General features: G+C 36.3%; 1 protein-coding gene across 1 annotated transcript; it reads right to left on the reverse strand.

Moving 5' to 3' along the window:
* Positions 1–12,881: 12,881 nt before the first annotated feature.
* CLEC12A (C-type lectin domain family 12 member A) lies at positions 12,882–23,529 on the reverse strand. The gene is made up of 6 exons (XM_072799078.1): positions 23,269–23,529; positions 18,430–18,522; positions 17,957–18,145; positions 16,873–17,024; positions 15,196–15,299; positions 12,882–13,149 (listed from the first exon to the last, which is right to left on the reverse strand). The coding sequence occupies exons 1-6, from the start codon at positions 23,357–23,359 to the stop codon at positions 12,972–12,974; spliced, it is 807 nt and encodes a 268-aa protein (XP_072655179.1). The 5' UTR covers positions 23,360–23,529; the 3' UTR covers positions 12,882–12,971.
* Between the last annotated feature and the right edge of the window lie 1,214 nt (positions 23,530–24,743).

Consider the following 24,743-nt stretch of genomic DNA (forward strand, 5'->3'; position numbering starts at 1 on the left):
AGAAGGTTGAGAAGGAAAGAATTCACCCAGGCAAGAATTCACCCAGGCACAAGCAAACTTTTGAGGGTGTGGATAAGTACCAAATTATAAATGTAATGATTTCATGAGTTTATACCTATGTCAAATCTTAATGAATTGTTAAATTTAAATATGTTCAATCTATTCCATATGAATTATCACTCAATAAAGCTATTATTGCAAGGACTTTTGCAGAATATTAAATAAGTTTAATGAGCATTATTTAAAAGTCTTAAAGAAAAAGATATATCATGTTCCTGGGTTAGAATACAAAATATGTAAAGTGGTCAATTCTGGATTTTACTTAAAATTTGATATAATAGGCATCAAAGTCATGCTAAGTAGCTTACATAGTTATTGATAAGGTGCTGCTAAAGTTCACTAGAAATCTTGATAGGTTTTCATTTTCAGTTATAGGGAGTAGGTTATATTACATCGGATATCTTAACCAAAGCAACTCTAAGGATAGATAAAATACCAAAATAGCTATTAGGAGACACTGAATATAAACCATATCACCCAGACTTAAGGGTATCAACGTAGTGCATCTAAGGGAACACTTTATGGTAACTGTGATATTCATATTTCTGCATAACTTGCATTTTTGCTTAGGGCTAAATACCAAGCAGAAACAAACAGCTCAAAATTTGAGATAGTCTCATTGGGCATAGAGAGATGAAATGAGTCCAGCAAAAGACAAGATAATCAGGACTCAAGGAGACAAAGTAACAGAAAGAAAAAGAACTACAGAGAAGTGTCTGATATTCTGAGACGCTTTTCTCCTCAGAGTGTTTCTCTTTAAACCCATCATGTTTAGGGCATCAGGTCAAGAAGCCAAGGAAAACAATAGAAAAGAACCTTAGACAATACCTAGAGCTTATTAGTTTCAGAGTGTGAAAGTAACAACAAAGACAGAATCTTGAAGCTAAGACCCATAAAACTGACACTTTAGAAAACGTATCTTTTGAAGTAAAAATCAGAAAGATATAGCTCTTTACAATGACTGAACTACAACCTTACACATTTCAATTCTTGATTGGGCAAAGTGATTCACCCCCATGAAAAAGCTCTGTCAGAATTAAATACATTCTGAGGAAAGATAGCATCATCTATAGCTTCTACAGATTTTCATTCTGTAGGACAGCAACTGAGTGAAAAGTATCCAGGCTTCAAGTCAAACTGACAGAACATAAGAAAAAAAGACAACAGAAAGAGACCCAGGGGAGAAATAGATATTAGGGTTATTAGGCATAGATTTTAAATTTCTTTTCTTATTGCAATATGCAACAATATTGGTTTTAAGATGGAGAATACTACTAAGGAAATGAGATCTCTATAAAAGGATCAAATAGAAATTCTAAAACTAAGAAGTATAAAAACAAATTAAAAACTCAAAGGGTGCAAAAGATAGAATGTTTCTATTAGATAAGCCAATGAAAATTATTCAGGTGGATACAAGGAGAACAAAAAATATTTTAAAAATTTAGAATAATAAAAAAAATTTAGAAGAATATAAGAAATCTACAGAATAGAGTAATAAGTTTTAATAGATATTTAATGGAATCTTATAAGAAGTAGAGTAAGACTGGTAGAAGCATTATTAGAAGAGAAACTGTCTAAGAATTTTCTGAAAGCATTTTAAAAATTCAATTTCAAGAAACTTTGTAAATCTTAATCAAGGAACAAACAACAAAAGCAGGAAAGTCTTATAAGGTGTCCGCAGAAGAGGGAGATATATTATCTTTAAACATAACATCAGTAACACTGACAGCTAGGCTTTAAAAGAAATAATGTGTTTAGTATTTTTTTCTGTATAACAATCTCAATATTTTAATATTTCAGTGTCTTAGGATCACACTTCTTTCTTACTCGTGGCTGTGGGTTGTGTATGCCTCTGGATGGTTCTGCTGACCTCTACTAGCTTTGATTATGTCTTTGTATTTTAGGATCCAGACTAAAGGATCACTCCCTTCTACATGACTTAGGGAGAAGCAAGAAAGTGAAGCAAAATTTACAAGGATATTTAAATTTTCTGATTGACATAGCATATACTAGATCTGTTTATAATTCATTAACTAAATCAAGTCACCAGGCTAAGAGTGACAATGGACTGGGAAAGTGTACTCCTACTAAGTACAGCAAAAGTGAGGACATATAATATCCATTGGGAACAATATAATATCAAATAGGATAGAAGCTCTCAAATGATGTGATTAGATTTTGGGCCTACCTGGATAATCCAGGATAATCCCCATGCCAATATCCTTACCTGTATCTCATCTGCATTGATCTTTTTTCCTTATAAATTAATATGTGTGAGTTCTAGGGATTAGGGCCTAATATCTTTGGTTTGCTGTTTTTCAGTTTACCACAATCTAGAAGGGGTAAAATTTCAAATGGTTATGTTCATCTGGACTCCACAATGGAACTATAAGAAGGGAGTTTTAGGAGAAGGCTATGGAATATACACTTTTGTGGAAGCCGCTGCCTAGAGGAGAAACTTGTCTGTGAGGAAGAAGTTGTCTCTGTGGAATATGGTTTCTCCACAATGGCCACTGTCTCTCGGGAATCACTGTTTCTGTGGAAGCTGCAGCTTTGTGGGACTGTAGCCACACACCTGTGGGTAGACCTAGAGGTACTATGGGTTGGCAAATTAAAAAGTCAGAAAGATGAAATAACTAGGTGTGAAGAAGGAGGAGATAGATGATGTGGGATCCACTGGGTACTTAAGCATCCACTTGTCATTCTGTTTGACTTTAGCATCCTTTTGAGAGTAATGATCTCTGCTTCAGTTTTATCTTCGATTTATTCCATGAGTTCCCCTCATTCCCCAGTTCCGACAAGGACATAAGCAGGGAAAGGGACTCTGGGAAACGTATTTCCCAGACAGGAATTTTGGTGCTAGTTTGACCACAGAAAATCCAGCATATTCCAGATTTCTGCTGACTTTTCGCATTGCCAGCCTTTAATTTTAGTCATTTTGGTAGGTGTACTGGTACCTCAACATATTTTTATTTTCAGTATTTTTATGGTGAATAATGATGTTTATAGCACCTTTTATATGCTTTTATGGTCATTTGAATATCTTCTTTCATGAAGTGCCATTTCAAGTCTATTGCCCTCTTTTAAAAATTTTATTTATTTGAGAGAGATTGAGAGAGAGAGAGAAAGAGAGAGAGAGAGAACAAGCAGAGGGAGAAGCAGACTCCTCGCTGAGCTGGGAGTGCAACATGGGGCTCCACTCAGGACCTGGAGATCACAACCTGAGTGGAAGGCAGATGCTTAACCGACTGAGCCACCCTGGCTCAGTGGCCTGCCCACTTCCCATTTTTTAACTAGAGTTCTTGATTATTGATTTGTAGGAGTTAATCATATTCCAATTACAAGTCCTATGTAAATTTGGATTTGTATGTATTATACTAATTCAAACTGAACACATGTATTTCCAAGGCTTTAACTCTCATCTTCTCTCTCTTAGCACTTATTATTTTGAATGAAGTCTAATTTCTCTAACTTTTTTATTGTGTTTATTTCATCCTGTTTAAGAAATCTTTGTCTACCATAAAGCCATAAAGATATTGTTATATTTTAACTAGTAGCTTTATATATTTTTTAAAAGATTTCTTTATTTGCGAGGAGAGCGAGCATGCACAAATAGGCGTAGGGCAGATGGGGAAAGAGAATCCCAAATGGATTCCCTGCTGAGCTTGGAGCCCCACTTGGAACTCCATGGGGCACTACATGGGACTTGTCAGGGGGCTGGATCCCATGACCCTGAGATCATGACCTGAGCTGAAATCACCCTTGGACACTTAACTCACTGAGCCACCCAGGCACCTCTAACTAGAAGCTTTATATTTTGAACTTTCATATTTAGTTCTATTATTCATTTAAAAATAATATTTTTGTATGACATAAGGTAGATATGACGTTTTACTTATTTCCATGCAGATATCCAATTGAATCAGCTCCCTTTATTGAAAAGACCATCACTTTCTACCTCTAATGGCAGTAACAACTTTCTTATTTACATAAATAGACAATTGTATGTATGAGTCTTTCTTTGCTTTGCTTTTTTTTTTTTTTTTTTTTGGCTCCATCTGGTTCTGTGGATGTATATCTATCCAGGTATGAAATGAAATTATTTTTATTATTATGGCTTTAAAGTAAGTCTTGATATTCAGTACCATAATTTCTCCAAACATTCTTATTTCCAGTGGTCCCTTGGCTATTCTAAATCCTATGCATGTCTGTGTTAATTTCATAATTAGCATGTCACTTTTCAAAAAAAAAAAAAACTCAATCTATATATTCAGAAATTGTATTCACTCTATAGGTAGATTTGGGAGACTTTACATCCCAAGAATATAGAGTATTCCAAACCAAGTACAGGATTATCTCTCCACGTCAAGGTTTTCTTTAATTTTGTTAGTTAACACTTAAGACTTGGTTACCCAGGAAGCAGATTCTGCAATCAAGAATACGGTGCTGGGGGGCAGACAGGGTGGCTCAGCGGTTTAGCGCCACCTTCAGTCCAGGGCCTGATCCTGGAGACCGGGGATCGAGTCCCACGTCAGGCTCCCTGATTGGAGCCTGCTTCTCCCTCTGCCTGTGTCTTTGCCTCTCCCTCTCCCTCTCTGTGTCTCTCATGAATAAATAAAATCTTAAAAAAAAAGAATAGGGTGATGGGGGTTTATTAGGGAGCACTCTTCCTGCTACCATCTGTGCAAGGGAGGGGAAGAAAGCAGAATTTGGCAGAAAGTTTTTTGCATTTTATTACCTTTATTACTATTTTATTTTTGGATGGTCTTAGTATTGCTTTTTAAATTTTATTTTCCATTGTTTACTGCTAACCTTCAGAAATATAATTGATGTTACACATTAAGAATATATTTTGAGACTTTATCCAATATTATTTTTTTCATTTTTAAATTTTTTTTAATTTTTTGTATATTTTTATTGGAGTTCGATTTGCCAACATATAGTATAACATCCAGTGCTCATCTCATCAAGTGCCTCCCTCAATGCCCATCACCCAGTCAACGCATCTCCCTGCCCACCTCCCCTTCCATTACCCCTTGTTCGTTTCTCACAGTTAGGAGTCTCTCATGTTCTGTCATCCTCACTGATATTTCCCACTCATTTTCTCTCCTTTCCCTTATAATCCTTTTCACTATTTTTTATATTCTCCCCCGTATGAGTGAAACCATATGATGTTTGTCCTTTTCTGATTGACTTCACTCAGCATAATGCCCTCCAGTTCCACCCACGTGGAAGCAAATGGTGGGTATTTGTCTTTTCTGATGGCTGAGTAATATTCCATTGCATATATAGACCACATCTTTATCCATTCATCTTTCAATGGACACCAAGTCTCCTTCCACAGTTTGGCTATTGTGGACATTGCTGCTATAAACATTGGGGTGCAGGTTCTCGGGCTTTTACTGCATCTGTATCTTTAGGGTAAATCCCCGGCAGTGCAATTGCTGGGTCATAGGGTATCTCTATTTTTAATTTTGAGAAACCTCCACACAATTTTCCAGAGTGGCTGCACCAGTTCATATTCCCACCAACAGTGCAAAAGGGTTCCCCTTTCTCCACATCCTTTCCAACATCTGTTGTTTGCTGTCTTGTTAATTTTCCCCATTCTCACTGGTGTGAGGTGGTATCTCATTGTGGTTTTGATTTGTATTTCCCTAATGGCAAGTGATGCAGAGCATTTTCTAATGTGCTTGTTGGCCACGTCTATGTCTTCCTCTGTGAGATTTCTGTTCATGTCTTTTGTCCGTTTCATGATTGGATTGTTTGTTTCTTTGCTGTTGAGTTTAATAAGCTCTTTATAAATCTTGGATACTAGCCCTTTATCTGAGAGGTCATTTGCAAATATCTTCTCCCATTCTGTAGGTTGTCTTTTAGTTTTGTTGACTTATTTATTTATTTATTTATTTTGCTGTCCAGAACTTTTATCTTGATGAAGTCTCAATAGTTCATTTTTGCTATTGTTTCCCTTGCCTTCATAGATGTATCTTGCAAGAAGCTGCTGTAGCCAAGTTCAAAAAAGGTGTTGTCTGTGTTCTCCTCTAGGATTTTGATGGATTCTTGTCTCACATTTAGATCTTTCACCCATTTTGAGTTTATCTTTGTGTATGGTGTAAGAAAGTGGTCTAGTTTCATTCTTCTGCATGTGGATGTCCAATTTTCCCACACCATTTATTGAAGAGACTGTCTTTTTTTTCCAGTGGATATTCTATCTTGCTTTGTCAAATATTAGTTGACCATAGAGTTGAGGGCCTATTAATAAATTATTCTCTATTCTGTTCCATTGATCTATGTGTCTGTTTTTGTGCCAGTACCACCCTGTCTTGATGACCACAGCTTTGTAGTACAACCTGAAATCTGGCAATGTGATGCCCACAGCTATGGTTTTATTTTTTAATATTCCCCTGGCTATGCGGGGTCTTTTCTGCTTCCACACAGATCTAAAGATGATTTTTTCCAACTCTCTGAAGAAAGTCCATGGTATTTTGATAGGGATTGCACTAAACGTGTAAATTGCCCTGGGTAGCATTGACATTTTCACAATATTAATTCTGCCAATACATGAGCATGGAATATTTTTCCATCTCTTTGTGTCTTCCTCAATTTCTTTCAGAAGTGTCCTGTAATTTTTACGGCATAGATCCTTTATGTTTTTGGTTAGGTTTATTCCTAGGTATCTTATGCTTTTGGGTGCAATTGTAAATGGGATAGACTCCTTCATTTCTCTTTCTTCAGTCTCATTGTTAGTGTATAGAAATTCCACTGACTTTTGGGCATTGTATCCTACCCATTGCTGAATTACTGTATGAGTTCTAGCAATCTTAGGGTGGAGTCTTTGGGGTTTTCTATGTACAGCATCATGTCATCTGCAAAGAGGGAGAGTTTGACTTCTTCTTTGCCAATTTGGATGTCTTTTATTTCTTTTTGTTGTCTGATTGCTAAGGCTAGGACTTCTAGTACTATGTTGAATAGCAGTGGTGAGAGTGGACACCCCTATCTTGTTCCTGATCTTAGGGGAAAGGCTCTCAGTTTTTCCCCATTGTAATGATATTTGCTGTGGGATTTTCATAGATGGATTTTTTAAAGATTTATTTATTTATTTATTTATTTATTTATTTATTTATTTATTCATGATAGACATACAGAGAGAGAGAGAGAGAGAGGCAGAGAAACAGGCAGAAGGAGAAGCAGGCTCCATGCTGGGAGCCCGATGTGGGACTCGATCCTGGGACTCCAGAATCATGCCCTGGGCCAAAGGCAGGCACTAAACTGCTGAGCCACCCAGAGATCCTCTCATAGATGGCTTTTAAGATGCTGAGGAATGTTCCCTCTCTCCCTCCACTCTGAAGAGTTTTGATCAGGAATGGATCCTGTATTTTGTCAAATGCTTTCTCTGCATCTATTGAGAGGATAATATGGTTCTTGTTTTTTCTCTTGTTAATATGATCTATCACATTGATTGCTTTGTGGGTCTTGTTGATATGATCTATCACATTGATTTGTGGATCTCCAGAAATGCATCCATTTCTTCTAGATTCCCCAATTCATTGGCGTATAGCTGCTCACAATATTTTTTTTTAAATTCCTTGGTGTATTTCCTTGGATTTGGTTGTGATCTCTCCTCTTACATTCATGATTTTATTATTTTGAGTTTTTTTCTCTTTTCTTTTTAATAAGGCTGGCTAATGGTTTATCTATCTTATTAATTCTTCAAAGAACCAACTCCTGCTTTTGTTGATCTGTTCTTCTCTATTTCATTGAGTTCTGCTCAGATCTTTATTAACTTTCTTTTTCTGCTTGGTGTAGATTTTACTCGCTGTTCTTTCTCCAGTTCCTTTAAGTATGAGGTTAGCTTGTGTTTTTTATTTTTTTCCAATTTTTTGAGGGATGCTTGTATTGTGATGTATTTCCCTCTCAGGACTACTTTTGCTATATCCCAAATATTTTGAATGGTTGTATCTTCATTTTCATTAGTTTCCATGAATCTTTTTAATTCTTCTCTAATTTCCTGATTGACCCACTCATCTTTTAGCAGGATGCTCTTTAACCTCCACATGTTTGAGTTCTTCCAAATTTTCTTGTGATTGAATTCTAGTTTCAAAGCATTGTGGCCTGAAAATATGCAGGGGACAATCCCAATCATTTGGTATTGGCTGAGACCTGATTTGTGACCCAGTATGTGGATCTATTCTGGAGAAATTTCCATGTCCATTGAGAAGAATGTGCATTCAGTTGCGTTTGGATGCAAACTTCTGTATATGTCTGTGAAATCCATCTGGTCCAGTATATCATTTAAAGCTCTTGTTTCTTTGGTGATGTTGTGCTTAGAAAATATGTCATTTGCAGAAAGTGCCATGTTGAAGCCTTCTACTATTACTGTATTATTACCTTTGTCTCACCTTTGGTTATTAATTGATTGATATACTTGGCAGCTCCCACATTACGGGCATAAATATTCATGAATGTTAGGTCTTCTTGTTGGATAGACCCTTTAAGTATGATATAGTGTCCCTCTTCATCTCTTACTATAGTTTGGGATAAACTTTAATTTATCTGATATGAGGATTGCTACCCCTGCTTTCTTTTGAGGACCATTTGAATGGTAAATGGTTCTCCAACCTTTCATTTTCAGACTGGACATGGCCTTAGGTCTAAAATGAGTCTCTTGTAGACAGAAAATGGATGTGTTCCTGCGCCTTTGATGGGATCATTAAGCCCAATCACATTCAGAGTAACTATTGAAATAAATGAATTGAGTGTCATTGTAATACCTATTCAGTCCCTGTTTTTGTGGATTATTTCTTTGGGCTTCCTCTTTCTTTTATGGGGTCCCCCTTAATATTTTTTTTGCAGAGCTGGTTTGGTGTCATATTCTTTCAGTTTCTGCCTATTTTGGAAGCTCTTTATCTCTCTTTCTATTTTGAATGAGAGCCTTGCTGGATGAGTATTCTTGGCTGCATGTTCTTCTCATTTAGGACCCTGAATATATCCTGCCAGCCCTTTCTGGCCTGCCAGGTCTCTGTGGAGAGGTCTGCTCTTAATCTAATATTTTTCCTCATATAAGTTAGGGATCTCTTGTCTCTTGCTGCTTTAAGGAACTTCTCTTTATCTTTTGAATTTGCAAGTTTCACTATTAAATGTTGAGGTGTTGAACGGTTTTTATTGATTGGGGGGGGATCTATCTCCTGGATATGAATGCCTGTTTCCCTCCCCAAATTAGCAAAGTGCTCAGCTATGATTTGTTCAAATATGCTTTCTGGCCCTCTGTCCCTTTCAGTGCTCTCTGGTACGCCAATTATACATAAATTTTTCCTTCTGAGGCTATCATTTATTTCCCTTAACCTTTCCTCATGGTCTTTTAATTGTTTTTCTCTTTTTTCCTGCTTCTGTCCTTGCCATCAACTTGTCTTCTATGTTGCTCACTCTTTCTTCCACCTCGGACCTCCAGTTTGGATTGCATCTCATTTAATTGATTTTTAATTTCGGCCTGATTAGCTCTAAATTCTCCCTCATGAAATATCTTGAATCCTTTATGCTTTTTTCCAGAGCCACCAGTAGCTTTATAATTGTGCTTCTGAATTGGATGTCTGACACGAATTGTAATTCAAATTCTGTAACTCTGTGGGAGAGAGTACAGATTCTTTCTTTTGTGGTGAGTTCTTCCTTCTAGTTGTTTTGTTCAGTGAAGAGTATGAATGGGTTGAGTCAAGAATATCAACCACGACCTAAGTAAATTTCACCCTAGATGATTCTGAAAAGGTCAGAGACCAGAAATTGACAAGAAAGATCGGGATGAAATTTAAAAAAAGGACCACTAAAATGAAAAACAAATTTTAAAACAAGTTAGTAAAAAAAATAAAAGGCCAAGAATCCCAAAGAAGATGAAAAAAAGAAAAGAAAAAAAGAGAAAAAAGCAAAAGGAAAAAGGAAAAAGGAAAAAAAAAGGAGAAGAAAAAAAGGAGGGGTACTGGGAGATGATGGTGGTGATGAAGTTGTAGTAGAGGGAGAATGTAGTCTACCAGAGGGGGTCCTTGAGGGTGACCCTCTTTGTTCTGAGTATATTAAGTTCTGTATGTTAGAAGATGCTCAGTCCCAAATTTATATAAACCAAAAATACTTGTAGAGAGCCCCAGCATTGACCATCAAAACATAAATGAGATAAAAGAGGGGGAAGGAATGGGAATGAAGAGAGAATATAATCTCACAGAATGAACCAGCACAGCATTCCACTTGGTTCTGTGTGATGCTGGTCATGTTTTAGAAAGTAATAACTTCCACCATTGCAGGATGAAATGAGGCAGAGAAAACAAAAAACACAAGGCAGAAAAACATATTTTGTATATCTCCCCAAAATTAGTTAAGTATGTTAAAGGGAATCTAGAAGTGGAAAATATATCTAAGACCTGTAATTATAGAAATATGAAAGTCAAAAAGGAAGAAACTTAAAAATGAAGAGGTGGTAAAATATTGTAGTTAAGGTGGGAAAAAGAGAAAAAAATATTGGAAATTTATAGTCTGATATAAAAATGAGTTGTATTGGAAAAAGGAAAAAAAAGAGGGGTACCCTTTAGTTCCATGTACTGTAAATCCCTCGACTTCCCCTGAAGCTTTCCAGCACTGCTTGGTCCAGAACTTGCTCTTCCCCTGTCCTTCCAGCTGGTCCTCAGGGGGAGGGGCTGCTGTGCTGATTCTCAGGAGTGTGTACCTGGGGGAGCTGCCTCTCCCACGCCGGGTGCCAGGCTCAGTGGCAGCTATTTATCCCCTGAGGCCCGTGTTCCCTGGTGGCCCAGCCCTGTCTCAGGCACAGGGTGACACAAGGAGCAACACCACTGGTGGCAGCCAGCTCTCTAGCCCTGGAGTCAGCTCCTGCAGTAAATACCACAGCTCCCAGTCCACACTGAGCTCCAGGAGTGTGGGGTGCTCACCTGCGCAGCTTGGGGGCGCCTGGTGGCAGGAGAGTCCTTGCCATCCTGGGCTCTCCCCACCTCCGCCTGTTCCGGGGGATAGGGCGGGATGGTGGGCTGTGTCCCCCGTCACCCTGGGCCCCGGGGCCTGCGCTGCTGGAATCATGCTCCCGGGGCCTTGGCTCCCGAAGGCAGCAGGGTGCAGCCCCCATCCTCCCGGAGCTGCTGCCTGACCCACCGGCTTCTGCCGAGGCCCCGCCAGGTACGCCCTCCAGCCCTTTACCGCGCTTGGCCTGCAGTGTGTGGTGGCTCTCCCCCCGGGCACCCTTCCTCTATCAGGGACCCCGGGAACCTGAGGCTCCACTGTCCCTCCTGGGATCCTCCCCGAGTTCCCTGCTAAGCGCCTTTCGGGCCGGGAAGAATCCGGTGCAGATTTTTAAAGTTCCTGCTTCTCCGGGGCTGGGCTTTCCTGTCCCAGAGGCTCTGCCCCCGGCCTTAGCCTGGCTCCTGGTGGGGGCGGGGGTGCACTCCCCTACTTGATTCTTTTTTTTTTTTTCTGCCTTTCTACCTTGTTAGAAGCGAAAACCCTTCTTTCTGTAGCATTCCAACTGTTCTCTATTTATTTATCTATTTATTTATTTATTTAAAGATCTTATTTATTTATTCATGATAGACATAGAGAGAGAGAGAGGCAGAGACACAGGAGGAGGGAGAAGCAAGACTCCATGCAGGGAGCCTGAGGCGGGACTCAATCCCGGGACTCGAGGATCGTGCTCTGGGCCAAAGGCAAGCGCTAAACCACTGAGCCACCAGGGATCCCCTGTTCTCTATATCTCAGGTCAAATTCGTAGGTTTTCAGGATGATTTGAAAGTTATCTAGGGGGATCCCTGGGTGGCGCAGCTGTTTAGCGCCTGCCTTTGGCCCAGGGCGTGATCCTGGAGACCCGAGATCGAATCCCACGAGGGGCTCCCGGTGCATGGAGCCTGCTTCTCTCTCTGCTTGTGTCTCTGCCTCTTTCTCTCTCTCCGTGACTATCATAAATAAATAAGTAAAAATTAAAAAAAAAAAGAAAGTTATCTAGGTAAGTTGGTGGATATAGGTGGGTTGGAGAACCTACTCCTCCACCAGCTTGCTGCCTCCTTATCCAATATTCTTGATAAAATATTTATCATAATAGTTTCTGTTAGTTTCTGTTATACACACACACACACACACACAATTACACTAGCTACAAATTAAAATGTCTTATTTCTTCCTTTCTTATTTTTTATATTTTTAAATTTATTTTTCTTGACTTATTTTGCTTCTAGGACCTCCTATAAACAATAGAGGCTACTGAATAAAATAATTGATAAAGGCCATTCTGATCTTGTTCCAGAGTTCAAAAGAAAAACTTCACTTTTAACCACAAGTATGATGTTAGGTTTAAAGTTTGTTGTGGTTGTTAATTTTTTGTTTGGTTTGTTGTTTTCTCTAATGTCAATGTTCTTTATCAGATTAGGGAAACCTGCTTCTAGTTTTCTGAGAGATGAGGTATTAAATTTTATAAAATGCTTTTCTACATCTATTATAATAATAACAGATTTTTTGTCTCTATTTTTTTCTAAAATGTAAATCAACCTATATTAATTACTAAAATAAATTCCAATCAGTCATGATGTATATCCTTTCTGTATATTCCTAGATTTCATTTTCCCTGGTGTTGTATAAGGTTGGTATTCACCTTGTTTATTCCTGGAAAAGCAGGAAAAGTGAGTTTGAGTTTTCTGTATGTTCACACAACACACTCTATTTATGCTCAACTGTATCTGGTCTGTATCTAGATGATAAGATAAGACTTTGGGTTCCTTTCAATCAGCAAATGAGGTGAAAGAAAGAAGAAAGTTTAAAACTGTATGTTATTAGGAGACACGCAAAGATTTAATCTCATAGCATCTTTATTCCCTTTGCATGGTCCACAAGGTGTATGCTCCCAAAAGTTGCTTTAATGACAGGATAATAGTGAAATGCTAACTATATTTTTCATTTGGTATTTCATTCATTAGCATGCTCTCAATCTTAACTGGATCAGCCAGCTTCTTACATATGACACGCTGCCTGGCAGTGCATTTTATATAGTAAACAAATGGTATGTCCACATATCCACAATACATCAAACCATTTACATCATTTGTGTTTCTCATAAACCTGAAAGAGAAAATAAAGAATTACACTTGGCAAGTCAAACATTTGAAACACATCCATAGGAAAAAAGATTTACCAATATATCATTGCTCCTGGGTCTATATTATCTAAAATACATTTTAATTATTATTTGGAATATCAAGAGTGCCCAAGTTACTTATATTTATCAACAAATATGCAGTATCAAACACTGCCTTACTTAATCTGCCTTTTCCATTTTTTTTTTTACATCTGGACTACTTGCTGTCCTTTACTTCCAGATGTACCATCTCCCTTCCTCAATACTTAATATGATTTAGAATAATACAATTCTATTAAATCCACCAGTCTAGCTTCTCTGGTAAATCTTCAACACTGTCTCTTCAAATATTTTTCATAATCACCCAAGTCAGGAATTAACTTAACATATGATATCTTCAGTTCAACATCATCTCCAAGTAACATTTCCCCCTAACCATTTTTCAGGGATTTTATTCTGAAGTTCTTGAATAATTACGAGCTCCTAATACAAGATTACTGAGCAGGGACTATGCATCAGAGACAAACTTGTAAATTGAAAATATCCTTTGGGAAAAATATAGTTTATTAAATACTTTGGTCAATAAATAATGATCATTAATAAAAAATGGTTATCAATTAATTTATCAAAAGCGAAATTTCCTATTTGAAGTGACATGATACAGATGTCATTGATAATAGCCCCTTTTGAGAAACACATCCCAAAATACATTAAGAAAAAAAACAAAAGGAAATACATTGCCTACACATATATAACTATATATTATACACCTATCTAATGTATTATATATACATATATATTATTATGTACTTTTTATTTAGGTATTATTTCTTAACAATTTGAAATATATGATGTCTTCTATTCCACTATAGATTACCTCCCCATTAGCAATAATTACAAATAAGCACATGGAAATTCTATTTTTTCAAAACAAGATTCCATCTGTACTCTCCTCTGATGCACACACTACCTTCATCTCTAGTCCCTTTACTCCAAATGAGATCTTTAAAATATATTTTCTTCTGTCCTCCATTTGTACACATATATTGTCCCCTGCTCTGTCCCATCATTGTAAACTGCCAAAGACAGAACTGCCTTGTCTTTCTGACCCATATTCTCGAGTCTACTATTTGTCTGAAGGAAAATGCAAACAAAGCAATCAAAACTTGTATTTGCTTCTCACCCACTGTGGGGCGTGTCCAGGAATCTCAGGGTTTAGATTTAGCGTGGCTGGACCCCAACGCAACTGCCCTGCGTTCACTCCTGCTTAATGTGTCCTCAAAGAACAAATAAGTATGAATTCATGGGCATGTTGAGGCTCTGGTTTCTTTCTTTAGTCTGATCCTGTCTGCTTCTCAAATTTAAAGGCTTATAAAATGCAAATGGAATTTCAGCATGATTTTTATGTACTCCTTGACTGTCCCCTCTCCTCCTATTTCAAGTAGAACAAATATAGCATATGAATCTATTCATAATGATATATTTATAACCAGATTTCCTAATATATTACAAAACAAATTATTTTATACATACCATCTATGCAATATAACATGCCCATGTTCATTTTGTTCCCTTTACTAGAAATGTTCTAGTCTATTTATAAATTTTTCATTCAAAATGGCCATTTCAAGGGACACCTGGGTGGCTCAGCGGTTAAGCATCTGCCTTTGGACAAGGGTGTGATCCCAGGGTCTGGGATTGAGTCTCACATCCAGCTTCTTGCCGGGAAACTGCTTCTCCTTCTGCCTATGTCTTTATCTCTCTCTCTCTCTCTCTCTCTCTTTGTGTCTCTCATGAATACATAAATAAATCTTAAAAAAATAAATTCCTTAGTGACTTGTCAAGATAATGAGATATTTGTGGTAATTTTTTGCATTATTACACACTTTAAAGAAGGCTGAGTTAAGAGAAAAGAGTTATTTGAGGGTGCAATTTCAATTGAAGCTATTTTTAGTTCTAAGCTACAATGCTCCTGGTGAAAACACCATACTCAAACCAACTATAAAAATTCAAAAAGGACAAAAACTTACCAGTTGGAGGAGAAAATCGTTTCATCCAGTTTCTGGTAATCTCTGTCATACTTGGGAGATAATCCCAGCCAGTAATTATATAACCTGTTGGATTTTATAAATTCCTACAAGAAATAGAGATGTTTAAAAAAATAATTGTTTACCTCCCACAAAAATACTAATTGTCTCTCATTTCTGTACATTACCTCACAATATAATTTCTTACAAATTACTGTTTTAAAGTAACATTTTTGACATTACACTACTGCTTTTCTTTTACATTGTACTGCCATTAGAAAAAAAAATCTAGGGGATCCCTGAGTGGCTCAGCAGTTTAGCACCTGCCTTCGGCCCAGGGCGTGATCCTGGAGTCCCGGGATCGAGTCCCGCATTGGGCTCGCTGCATGAAGCCTGCTTTTCCCTCTGCCTGTGTCTCTGCCTCTCTCTCTCTCTCTCTGTGTGTCTCATGAATAAATAAATAAAATCTTTAAAAAAAATCTAAACAAAGTGCTCCTTACTGTAAGATTTCTTCTGACAGTTATTTATCAGTTACTGTTTCACAAGGGAAAGTATCTACCATTCTATGCATTACTTTAACTTAAGGTCAATGAAGGTCACAAACTTCAAGATTCACGTATCCAGTAGAAGTTAGTCCAGGAGCAAAAGATGTGGTTAATTAATATAAACACAAGTTAATAGAAACAGAAGAAGTAGGAGAAAAAACCTATCCAAGTCAAATGAGAAGTGGTTATAAAAAAAAAAAAAAAAAAAAAAAAAAAGAGAAGTGGTTATAAAGTAGAATTTAGATCCAGTCCAGAATTTTAGAGCCAAAGTTCTTTTTTCCTCATATTCCAGACATTTTTGAGTGACTAAGATGGATCAGTTGAGAATGATTAGATGTGGATGATATCATGGTTTGATTTCCCCCACAGCTGTAAATGATGATAGAGCTTCTTACAGTAGGGAAGCTGACACTTTTGGGAAAATGAATTTTTTCCTTAAATAATATGTGAATACTATCTGAGAGATCAGAAGTGCTGAAGAATAAGTAAAATATGGAGATTCTATTTAGATACTAGAAAGAAGAAAATAAATACATAAGTACAGAAACAAATCTTCCAGAGAACTCACTCTTCCTGGGACCCAGAGAGTCAGTATAATATATCTGCTTAATACTTGCCTTTGACATCCCATCTTAATTCTACTTCTTTATACTATCTTCTTATTCTAGTATATGTTAGCTTTTTCTCTTAGTAAAAAAAAAAAAAAAAAGACAAAATGGTAGCAACAGAGATTCTTCTCTTATCCAGATTTTACAGAATTTGTAACCCTCAGGAATGATCTCCTGATCAACTGTTTTTAGATAAATTCTCAGAAATTATGTTCTGAGAGTTGATCCTAACATTTCATTTTGGAAATGTTCACAGACCCAAAGACTGGGCACTCCATATCTCTCCATCTGTCTGGCCTCTGAGATTTTGCTGATGTTAACATCCTAAGCTAAGGTTTTAGATGACACGTTGGCTATCCTACCCTGTAATAAATGTACTAAGTCTCAGCCACTTCATACTCTAATTAAATTAAGCCAGAATCATGTCTGGATTAGCACAAATCTTCCCCAATATGTCTCATTCCTCTCTATTCTATGATGGGAAAAGTGGCTTCCTTCTTCACAGACAGAGATCCATGGGACCTTACCAATACGCTTTTATTCTTAATTGTCAACAGGCTGGCATTTTGAGCAGAACAGAACATGACACTCTCTTGCCATGTTTCATAACTGTTCTTTAGTATATAGCAGCTGTCCTCATGCCACATCCATGTCTTTGGACAAGGTTTACATTTGTGCTCTGGAAGAAGAACATGGTTTCATTTGGGTTGTGTTGATAATCTCCATTATTCTTATTATTCCCATTGTTCTCTATGTCAAATTAACCAAATTTACTTGTCTCTCTTCTTTTTTACATGAAAGATGAAGAAAATGCATCCTCAGTCCAAAAGATAAAGAACACATTCCAAATTAAATGTCCATTGAATTCCAGCATATTTTCTTACCTCAAGAGTCCTGAAAAATGATTGATTAACTTATGTTTCTTTTTCATTTTTTATAATACTACATGACAATGAAGGCTAATCACAAAAACATTGTGTAGTAAGAATCAACCCCACCAAAAAAAATCTTACAGCAGCCCTGCCTTCTCTAACTACAGCATTTCTTGCTGCCTGACATTGAATATTTGGGGGAGTTCTCAAGAGCACCAAGAACATGTTTTAGTTATAATAGCTATAGAAACTGTTAGATATACTTAAAAAACAATTCCTCCTAACTCTAAAGGCAAAGCCTAACTCTTTTCTATTGATTCTCATCAAACATTGACTGAAATTTAAGAATAAGATCACCTATAAAAAAGAAAAGACTCTTCTAATCCTTTAAAAAGGATATAAAGAGGTGACTTATGATCGCCTCCCTATCTTTTGTTGACCTCAGTGCCCAAATAACAGTAGTGAATGTCAGATTAGAGAAACTGTATACTGTCTGATATTTTATTAACTAACTCTCAGCCTCTGATAATTTGGGGGTCTACAGGTATTATTATTTTTCCTGTTTTTCTTCTTACTGCAAGGAAATATCAGTGAGTCCTTTGTCAATCACATTTAATTCCTTTCTCCAAATAATGGCATCCTAGGGAAAAGCTGTTACCTATTGATGAAATGATTTTCAAGTGACACCTAGGTTTTGTTCATTGTCTAATAAATAGCTTAGAGAGGAATGTAGGATTACCTGGTTCTCTTTTGTAGAGTTCATGACATAATTTGGTGGCTGTTACTTGCAGTGTGACAGATAAGTTCCTGATCATCTTGGAACTATTCATGTTACTCATTAGTTGTAGAGAAATATTCCTCTGAAGTTCTTCTTTGAAATTTTGTAGTTTATTCAATTTTCTCATTTCTATCTTCAAAGTTGTGTAAACTCCAGATTAAAAAAAAAAAGAAATGATAAAAAAAAAAAAACCCTCAACAACCCATCATCCTTGCTGCTGAACTAATATTACAAAATTAAAGGTCTAGGGAAGTAGTCCCTTTATGGGAGTGAGGGAAACTGACTACCATGTTTAAGTATCTAGTTATCAATACCTTTTGGGGTTTTATCACCAATAATCATTTCTAAGCCTCAATTCAAAAATAAACTTTCTTGTAAAACTCATGTAATTCTAGGTGTTAGCCCTTTCAATCAAAACATAGGTTAATACATACATATGCTTCCTAAGACTCCTAGTCCAATCAGCAGCAGAAGGCATAGAAGAGCCAAGACTCTCTGACACCATCCATGGGAAGGAGCAGGTGGTGCTGTGAAAAGCAAAATTAGCAGACAGGCCTGGAAATGGTATACATCTTTATTCAAATCATTCATTCATTCATTCATTCATTCATCTATCCATTCATTCATTTTACCTTTATTTCTTTCCTAACATGTCTCTGGTAAAGAAATGTGTTTTGCTAGAAACTCAAGGACATTTTAAAATTTCTAGAGAACACATAAAAAACATTTTATTCATGTTTTTGCATGCAAAAATGGTTCTCAATGGAGAAGCTGTTAATTGGTAGGCTGATTCAAGGAACACAGAGGAAAAAATGGGCTTTAAAAAGAGAATTGAGAAAACCAATCAATCTGGATACAACATACAAATTTGGGGAAAATGGGTAGCTGAGAGCTAATGGGTCATTCAGAGTATTCCTTCTGTGAGTGGAAAGTTGTGAATGACAAAGCAAATAATTTCAATTATGTATGTCCTTCTCCCCAGTGCTGAGAATTTGCTGTGAAACATAGATGATAGAGTGTCTTTTGTAATATCTCCACGTGTCCAGGATTTCTTCATAGTTTTAGCAACAAACTTCTGTTGGTATTTCTTTTTTTGCCAAACACTAAAGCCCCAAAACAGATCATTCCCCTTTTAAAAAAAAAGAGGAATCATATACTTTATATTATAAATTAATCATTATTAAATCACCACCTGATTTAAATTATCATCATTTGTGTATGTGAATACTAGATGTTTCAAAAAATATAATTCAAGAATAATGTGATAACCTTATTATACTTCTGGTCTGTATCCTACATCTCTTAGTTGCTGAAGTAATAATATTGTGAAATATAGAAAAAATTGAAAGTGAAATGCAAAATGACATCTAGCAATAGTTAATGGTGAAAGAACTAGATAGTCAAGGTCTTATTGAAGGTTAGAAGTGTGGCTTCAAGTACTATCTTTTGTAAGAAGTATATTCTCATTTATTTATGTATACAATTAGACTAAAGTTATGGGTTCAATATCTTCTATATACTACACATTATTTTGGGTGCTCACAATACAGAAGTGAGCAAGACATATAAGTCCCTACTCTCATGAAGATACATTGTAATTGTGAGAGAAAATAAATAGATATATGATAATAGAGATGATAGATGATAGATGATAGATAGATAGATAGATAGATAGATTAGATGGATAGATGGATGATAAATAGATTATAGGGATCTCACATTGTGCTATGGTATACACAGATTTAAAACAGTTATATTATGGAGAGCACGTAGTTTTGATCTTATGGCCAATGGGAATGTGCCTGCAAAATCAGTGGGAAGAACATTATAAGCAGCAAGAGTATCTAGTTAAAAAAAAACCTAATCTGGGAAAGATCCTTACCTATTTGAAAAATAGAAAAAAAAATCAATGGCTAAAAAACTGTGGCCAAGACAAGAAATGATGTTCGAGGAGGTAAAAAATGCAGGAGACAGATTACCTACAGGCTTTGTTAAACCAGAGGGGATTGGACTTCTTTTGGAAAACCAATGGAAGGCTTTAATGAAAACAGGAAAATAATTGAGGGTTTTTTTTTTTTAAGATTTTAGTTTATATGGACAATGAATTAATTATAGAGTAGCAGTGTTGGAAGCGGGGAAAATAGCAAGAAAACTACTGTAGCATGCCATGTGAGAGAGAATAGTAGTTTGTTTTACTAAGATTAGATAATATGACCACCCATGAATTGATTAAAAATACATTTTGAAGTTAGAATCTATAATACAAATTTATGAAATGTTTATGAGAGATCTTTTACTTGATAAAGGGGGTGGATAATAATATGCACACTTATAGGCAGTATAGCATAGTGATTTTTTTAAAAAGGCAAAATTATTCCTAGGGCTAATATGTCTGAGCTTGAATGCTGGATCTACTGCTTATCATGTCAGATATTGGACAAATCATTTGCATCTCTGTATCTTAGTTTTTGCATGCTAAAATAGAATGCCATAAAATATCAGAGATTAAGTGATTTAATATTGGTAATACAATTAGAACATTGCTGGCCTATAGAAAACACCTGGTGATTGTATTAAATATGAATTTATATTTATATCTAGTGAAATGAGCATGATTGGGGAAAGGAAACAGTTTTAGAGGAAAAAAATTTTAAATACAAAACTTTGGGGTATAATGTGGTTTTGAATGTTATATCTTCTAATATTTCTTTGTCTCTTTTCTTTCTTCAGGCCTCTATGTGTCTTTTCATTTAACTTAAACTCCAAAAGAAATAGGAGAAATTGGGGGGTAATATATACTTGACTTGGTAGAAATCAAATGACATTTTTTTAGAGGTCTCTCTGTCTCTCTTTTTGTCTCTCATCTCTGTTTCACACACATATACTTCATTTATTTCTTTTCTTTTTTTTACTTTTCTTCTTCCTCCCTTCTTCCCTCCCTCTCTCTCTTTTCTCTCTTTCTTCCTTTCTTCTTTCTTTCTTTCTTTCTTTTTCTTTCTTTCTTTCTTTCTTTCTTTCTTTCTTTCTTTCTTTCTTTCTTTCTTTCTTCTTTCTTTCTTTCTTTCTTCTTCTTTCCCCTATATCTAGGCTCAACATATGGGAATTTGGTGCATGTATGTATCTAAGTATTTTGTAACCTCCAATAAACATTATTTTTCCCATTTCTAAGTAATAAGTCAGATTCTGGAAATATTAATCCCATCATATGACTGCAAGAATCACTTTAAAATAAATTATCATGTTATTAAGTTCTTCTCAACAGTTTAACCAAAGCAGTCACTTCTTAAATACCATATTAAGATAAGCAAATTTAGTTCAAAATATATCTCATACCTAGGGAAACTGAATTAATTAAAGATTTATAAAAAAGAGCTATATTCCCATTCAACTATAATATTCCTTGAGCTATTTAGAATTTTCTAATTATTCAAAGCATGAATAGACCTAACAGCAAGCTAAGGAGAAGTGATATAATCTGATTTATGTAAGTAAATGAATAACATGTCTGGACACCTGGATAGCTCAGCTGTTCAGCAACTGCCTTCAGCTCAGGGCATGATCCCTGGGTCCGGGATTGAGTCCTGCATCAGGCTCTCTGCAAGGAGCCTGCTTCTGCCTCTCTCTCTATGTCTCTCATGAATAAATAGATAAAATCTTTAAAAACTCCTTTAAAAACTAACAATAAATAAATGAATAATATGTCTAACAGTGTAGTAACATGCTCATTCACAAAATTCCAATTTATAGCTCTGAATACTACTGTCTCACTCTTTTATCTCCAGTTATAGTTTAATGTTGAAATAAAATTCCTCGCTGTTTAGTTTTTTTATTTATTTTTATTTTTATTTATTTATGATAGTCACACACAGAGAGAGAGAGAGAGGCAGAGACACAGGCAGAGGGAGAAGCAGGCTCCATGCACTGGGAGCCCGACGTGGGATTCGATCCCGGGTCTCCAGGATCGTGCCCTGGGCCTAAAACAGGCGCTAAACCGCTGCGCCACCCAGGGATTCCCTCACTGTTTAGTTTTAAGTTCAGATTCTTCCACTTAGTCATACATGGCTACAAAGGATCACTTAGTATTTTTTTATGAATAAAATTTGATTTGTTTGATGGTAGTGATCAAACTGGAGCAGCTTAAAAGTAACAGAACTTTAATTCCTTCTAATATTCCTTTCAGAAAAAAATATTCTCAAACTTATTTAGTATTGTCATTCTTCTTGAGATTCCCTCATTTTCATTTGTGGTCCCCAGAACTGAAAAGTGTGGCCAATTTTAAATATTAGAGAAATATATAATGAGACTAAATGAATAAATAAAAAATGAGTAGTGAAATTCTGGCCGATAAAAAAACATTTTGTGAGTATATTTCTCATCTTTATCTATCTTTAATTTAAGCCTCATGAAATAATCATTAAACATGTTAGCCTTTTCAAAATGGCACATATAGCATACACTAAATTATGGCTGCAAGCTCATAATTAAATAGGCCTTGTTATCTCCATTTTATAGATGAGAATACAGACTTCAAAAGGTCAAATGATGGACTTAAATGTCCAATGGACATCCAATGGTTTCTAAAACCTCTCCTCCATAATTCTGATGGGTAAATAGAGAGTCTTTCCCAATCTACAGACATGCATGTGACACTCAAGCATACCATGTACTCCCTGAAGCCACTGTTGCTTTCCTGTAAAACAGAGATGCTCATTTCTACCTTATGAGGATAGGACAGTGCCTATCACATAGGAAGAAAGATGAGAGCCAGTTTTACCATTATATTTGTGACTAGCATTTTCTTTTCTTTTTTTTTTAATTTATTTTTTATTGGTGTTCAATTTACTAACATACAGAATAACCCCCAGTGCCCGTCACCCATTCACTCCCACCCCCCGCCCTCCTCCCCTTCTACCACCCCTAGTTCGTTTCCCAGAGTTAGCAGTGACTAGCATTTTCTTATAAAAAAGAAGCACTTACAAAACCATGACTTTCCTGGACAACATAGGCCCTTGTTTTACAGGGGAAAAAATGTTTCATAATCCAATAAAATCAAGCCATTATCCTATCCTAATTATCTTGAGTATGGCATTACAGCATAGAAACATTGTAAAAGATTGAGTATTCAATGCACTAATTAGCACCTTTATTTTTTTTAATTACCACCTTTAGTAAAAAAAAAAAAAAATCAACCCTTTATAATTATTTTGTGCACTAGTAATTTTGGTAAAAATGGGAAGCTCAACCTACAACACATCCAAAGCTCAAAATCTTACCTTTTATCCCAACTGTGTCAAACTCATGGATATTTTCCCCTTTTCTGGAGTCCTGAAATTTTAGATCTGCATAAGTAACTTCTTCAGACATTGATGGCTATGAAAAGATAGCCCAAAAAACTATTAAAAAAAAAGATGAAGGTGAACCAACAAAGTTGAATGTTAAACAATAATTATGGTTTTAAACTTCTGTTTATAAACCAAAGCTTAAATTTATAAGCTTTAACTTCTCTTTTCATTGTCCCAATCCTGTGTGTATACAAAGGAGCTACAGCCTATCAGAGGCCTCAGACATAGTTGCAAGAGTGAAAGTTGTTCTTCCTCTTATACTGTTCCTTTTTCTCATTTCTCTATATCTGCCAACTACAGAAATAGTTTTAAAAATTGTCTTGTATATTACTAGTGCCATGTAAGGGGGCACAGATCACTAGAGACGTGCAGATATAACATAGAATTTATTGGAGAAAACCCTTCAAGCAGAGAAAGAACAGAAGAACACAGTCCTCAAACACTCAATGATTCTACAGCAATGGCCCGGTACAGATGTTTTGTATGTGTCACGGCAAAGGTTGTAACAGAGATGATTTGCTTTTGCTGGGAGACTTCATATACCCAGAGCACTCCCAGGCAGAGGCAGAGGACAAACTGCACTTCGTAACTCTCTTACTTAGGGATAAATTAGTCTAGGAGGAGTTAGGGAACACCTAGTTTTTCTAGTAACAAGAAATATACTAAAGGAGCTTGGGGCCCAGGAACCACACCATGCATACTGATGGCCAAAATGTATAAACCAAAGGCCCTAGGAATTTCTCTGTAGTCCAGGAAAGCTGAGATTAGTCTTACTGTCTCTCTGCAGACTGCCTCAATCTTTTTTAGCCAGCTCCCAACTAAAGTATACCAAAAGGGGGAAGCAAATACGGCTCCAGAGTCCTGCAAAGTCAGGATCTTTTAGAGTCAACTCAGCATTCTTAGGAGGCAGGGGTCCATTCATTTACTGATCAAATGTACAAACTGGAGGTGAGGGCTTGGGAATGATTGTTTTTGAGTAAGTTCCTTCCTAATTCTTATTAGTAAATCTTATATTTTCAGTCACATAATTGAGTTGAAAGACCACAGTGATAGTGACATACTAGGTTCAAAAAAAAATCCACAATCAGGATCAAAAGAGAAAAAACAAGCATATGCATTAAAAGAGCAGTTTGAAAAGGATAAAATAAAGGGCCAATTTGTAAGATGTGCATAGACTTAAAGGAATAAATATAGGGGATATGTATATTATCATTATTGTTATCATTATCATCATCATTATTATTAGAATTGGCTTGCATGATTATGGAGGCCAAGAAGTCCCAGGATCTGTCATTTGAAAATTGAAGAACCAGGAGATCTGATGGTGTCATTGTCTGAGTCCTAAGACCTGAAGATTGAAGGTTGGAGGGGAGTAGAGGATAGGGAGGCCAATGATAGAAGTCTCT

The sequence above is a fragment of the Canis lupus genome, chromosome 25, assembly GCF_048164855.1.
Source record: "Canis lupus baileyi chromosome 25, mCanLup2.hap1, whole genome shotgun sequence".
In the NCBI taxonomy this organism is placed as follows: Eukaryota; Metazoa; Chordata; class Mammalia; order Carnivora; family Canidae; genus Canis; species Canis lupus.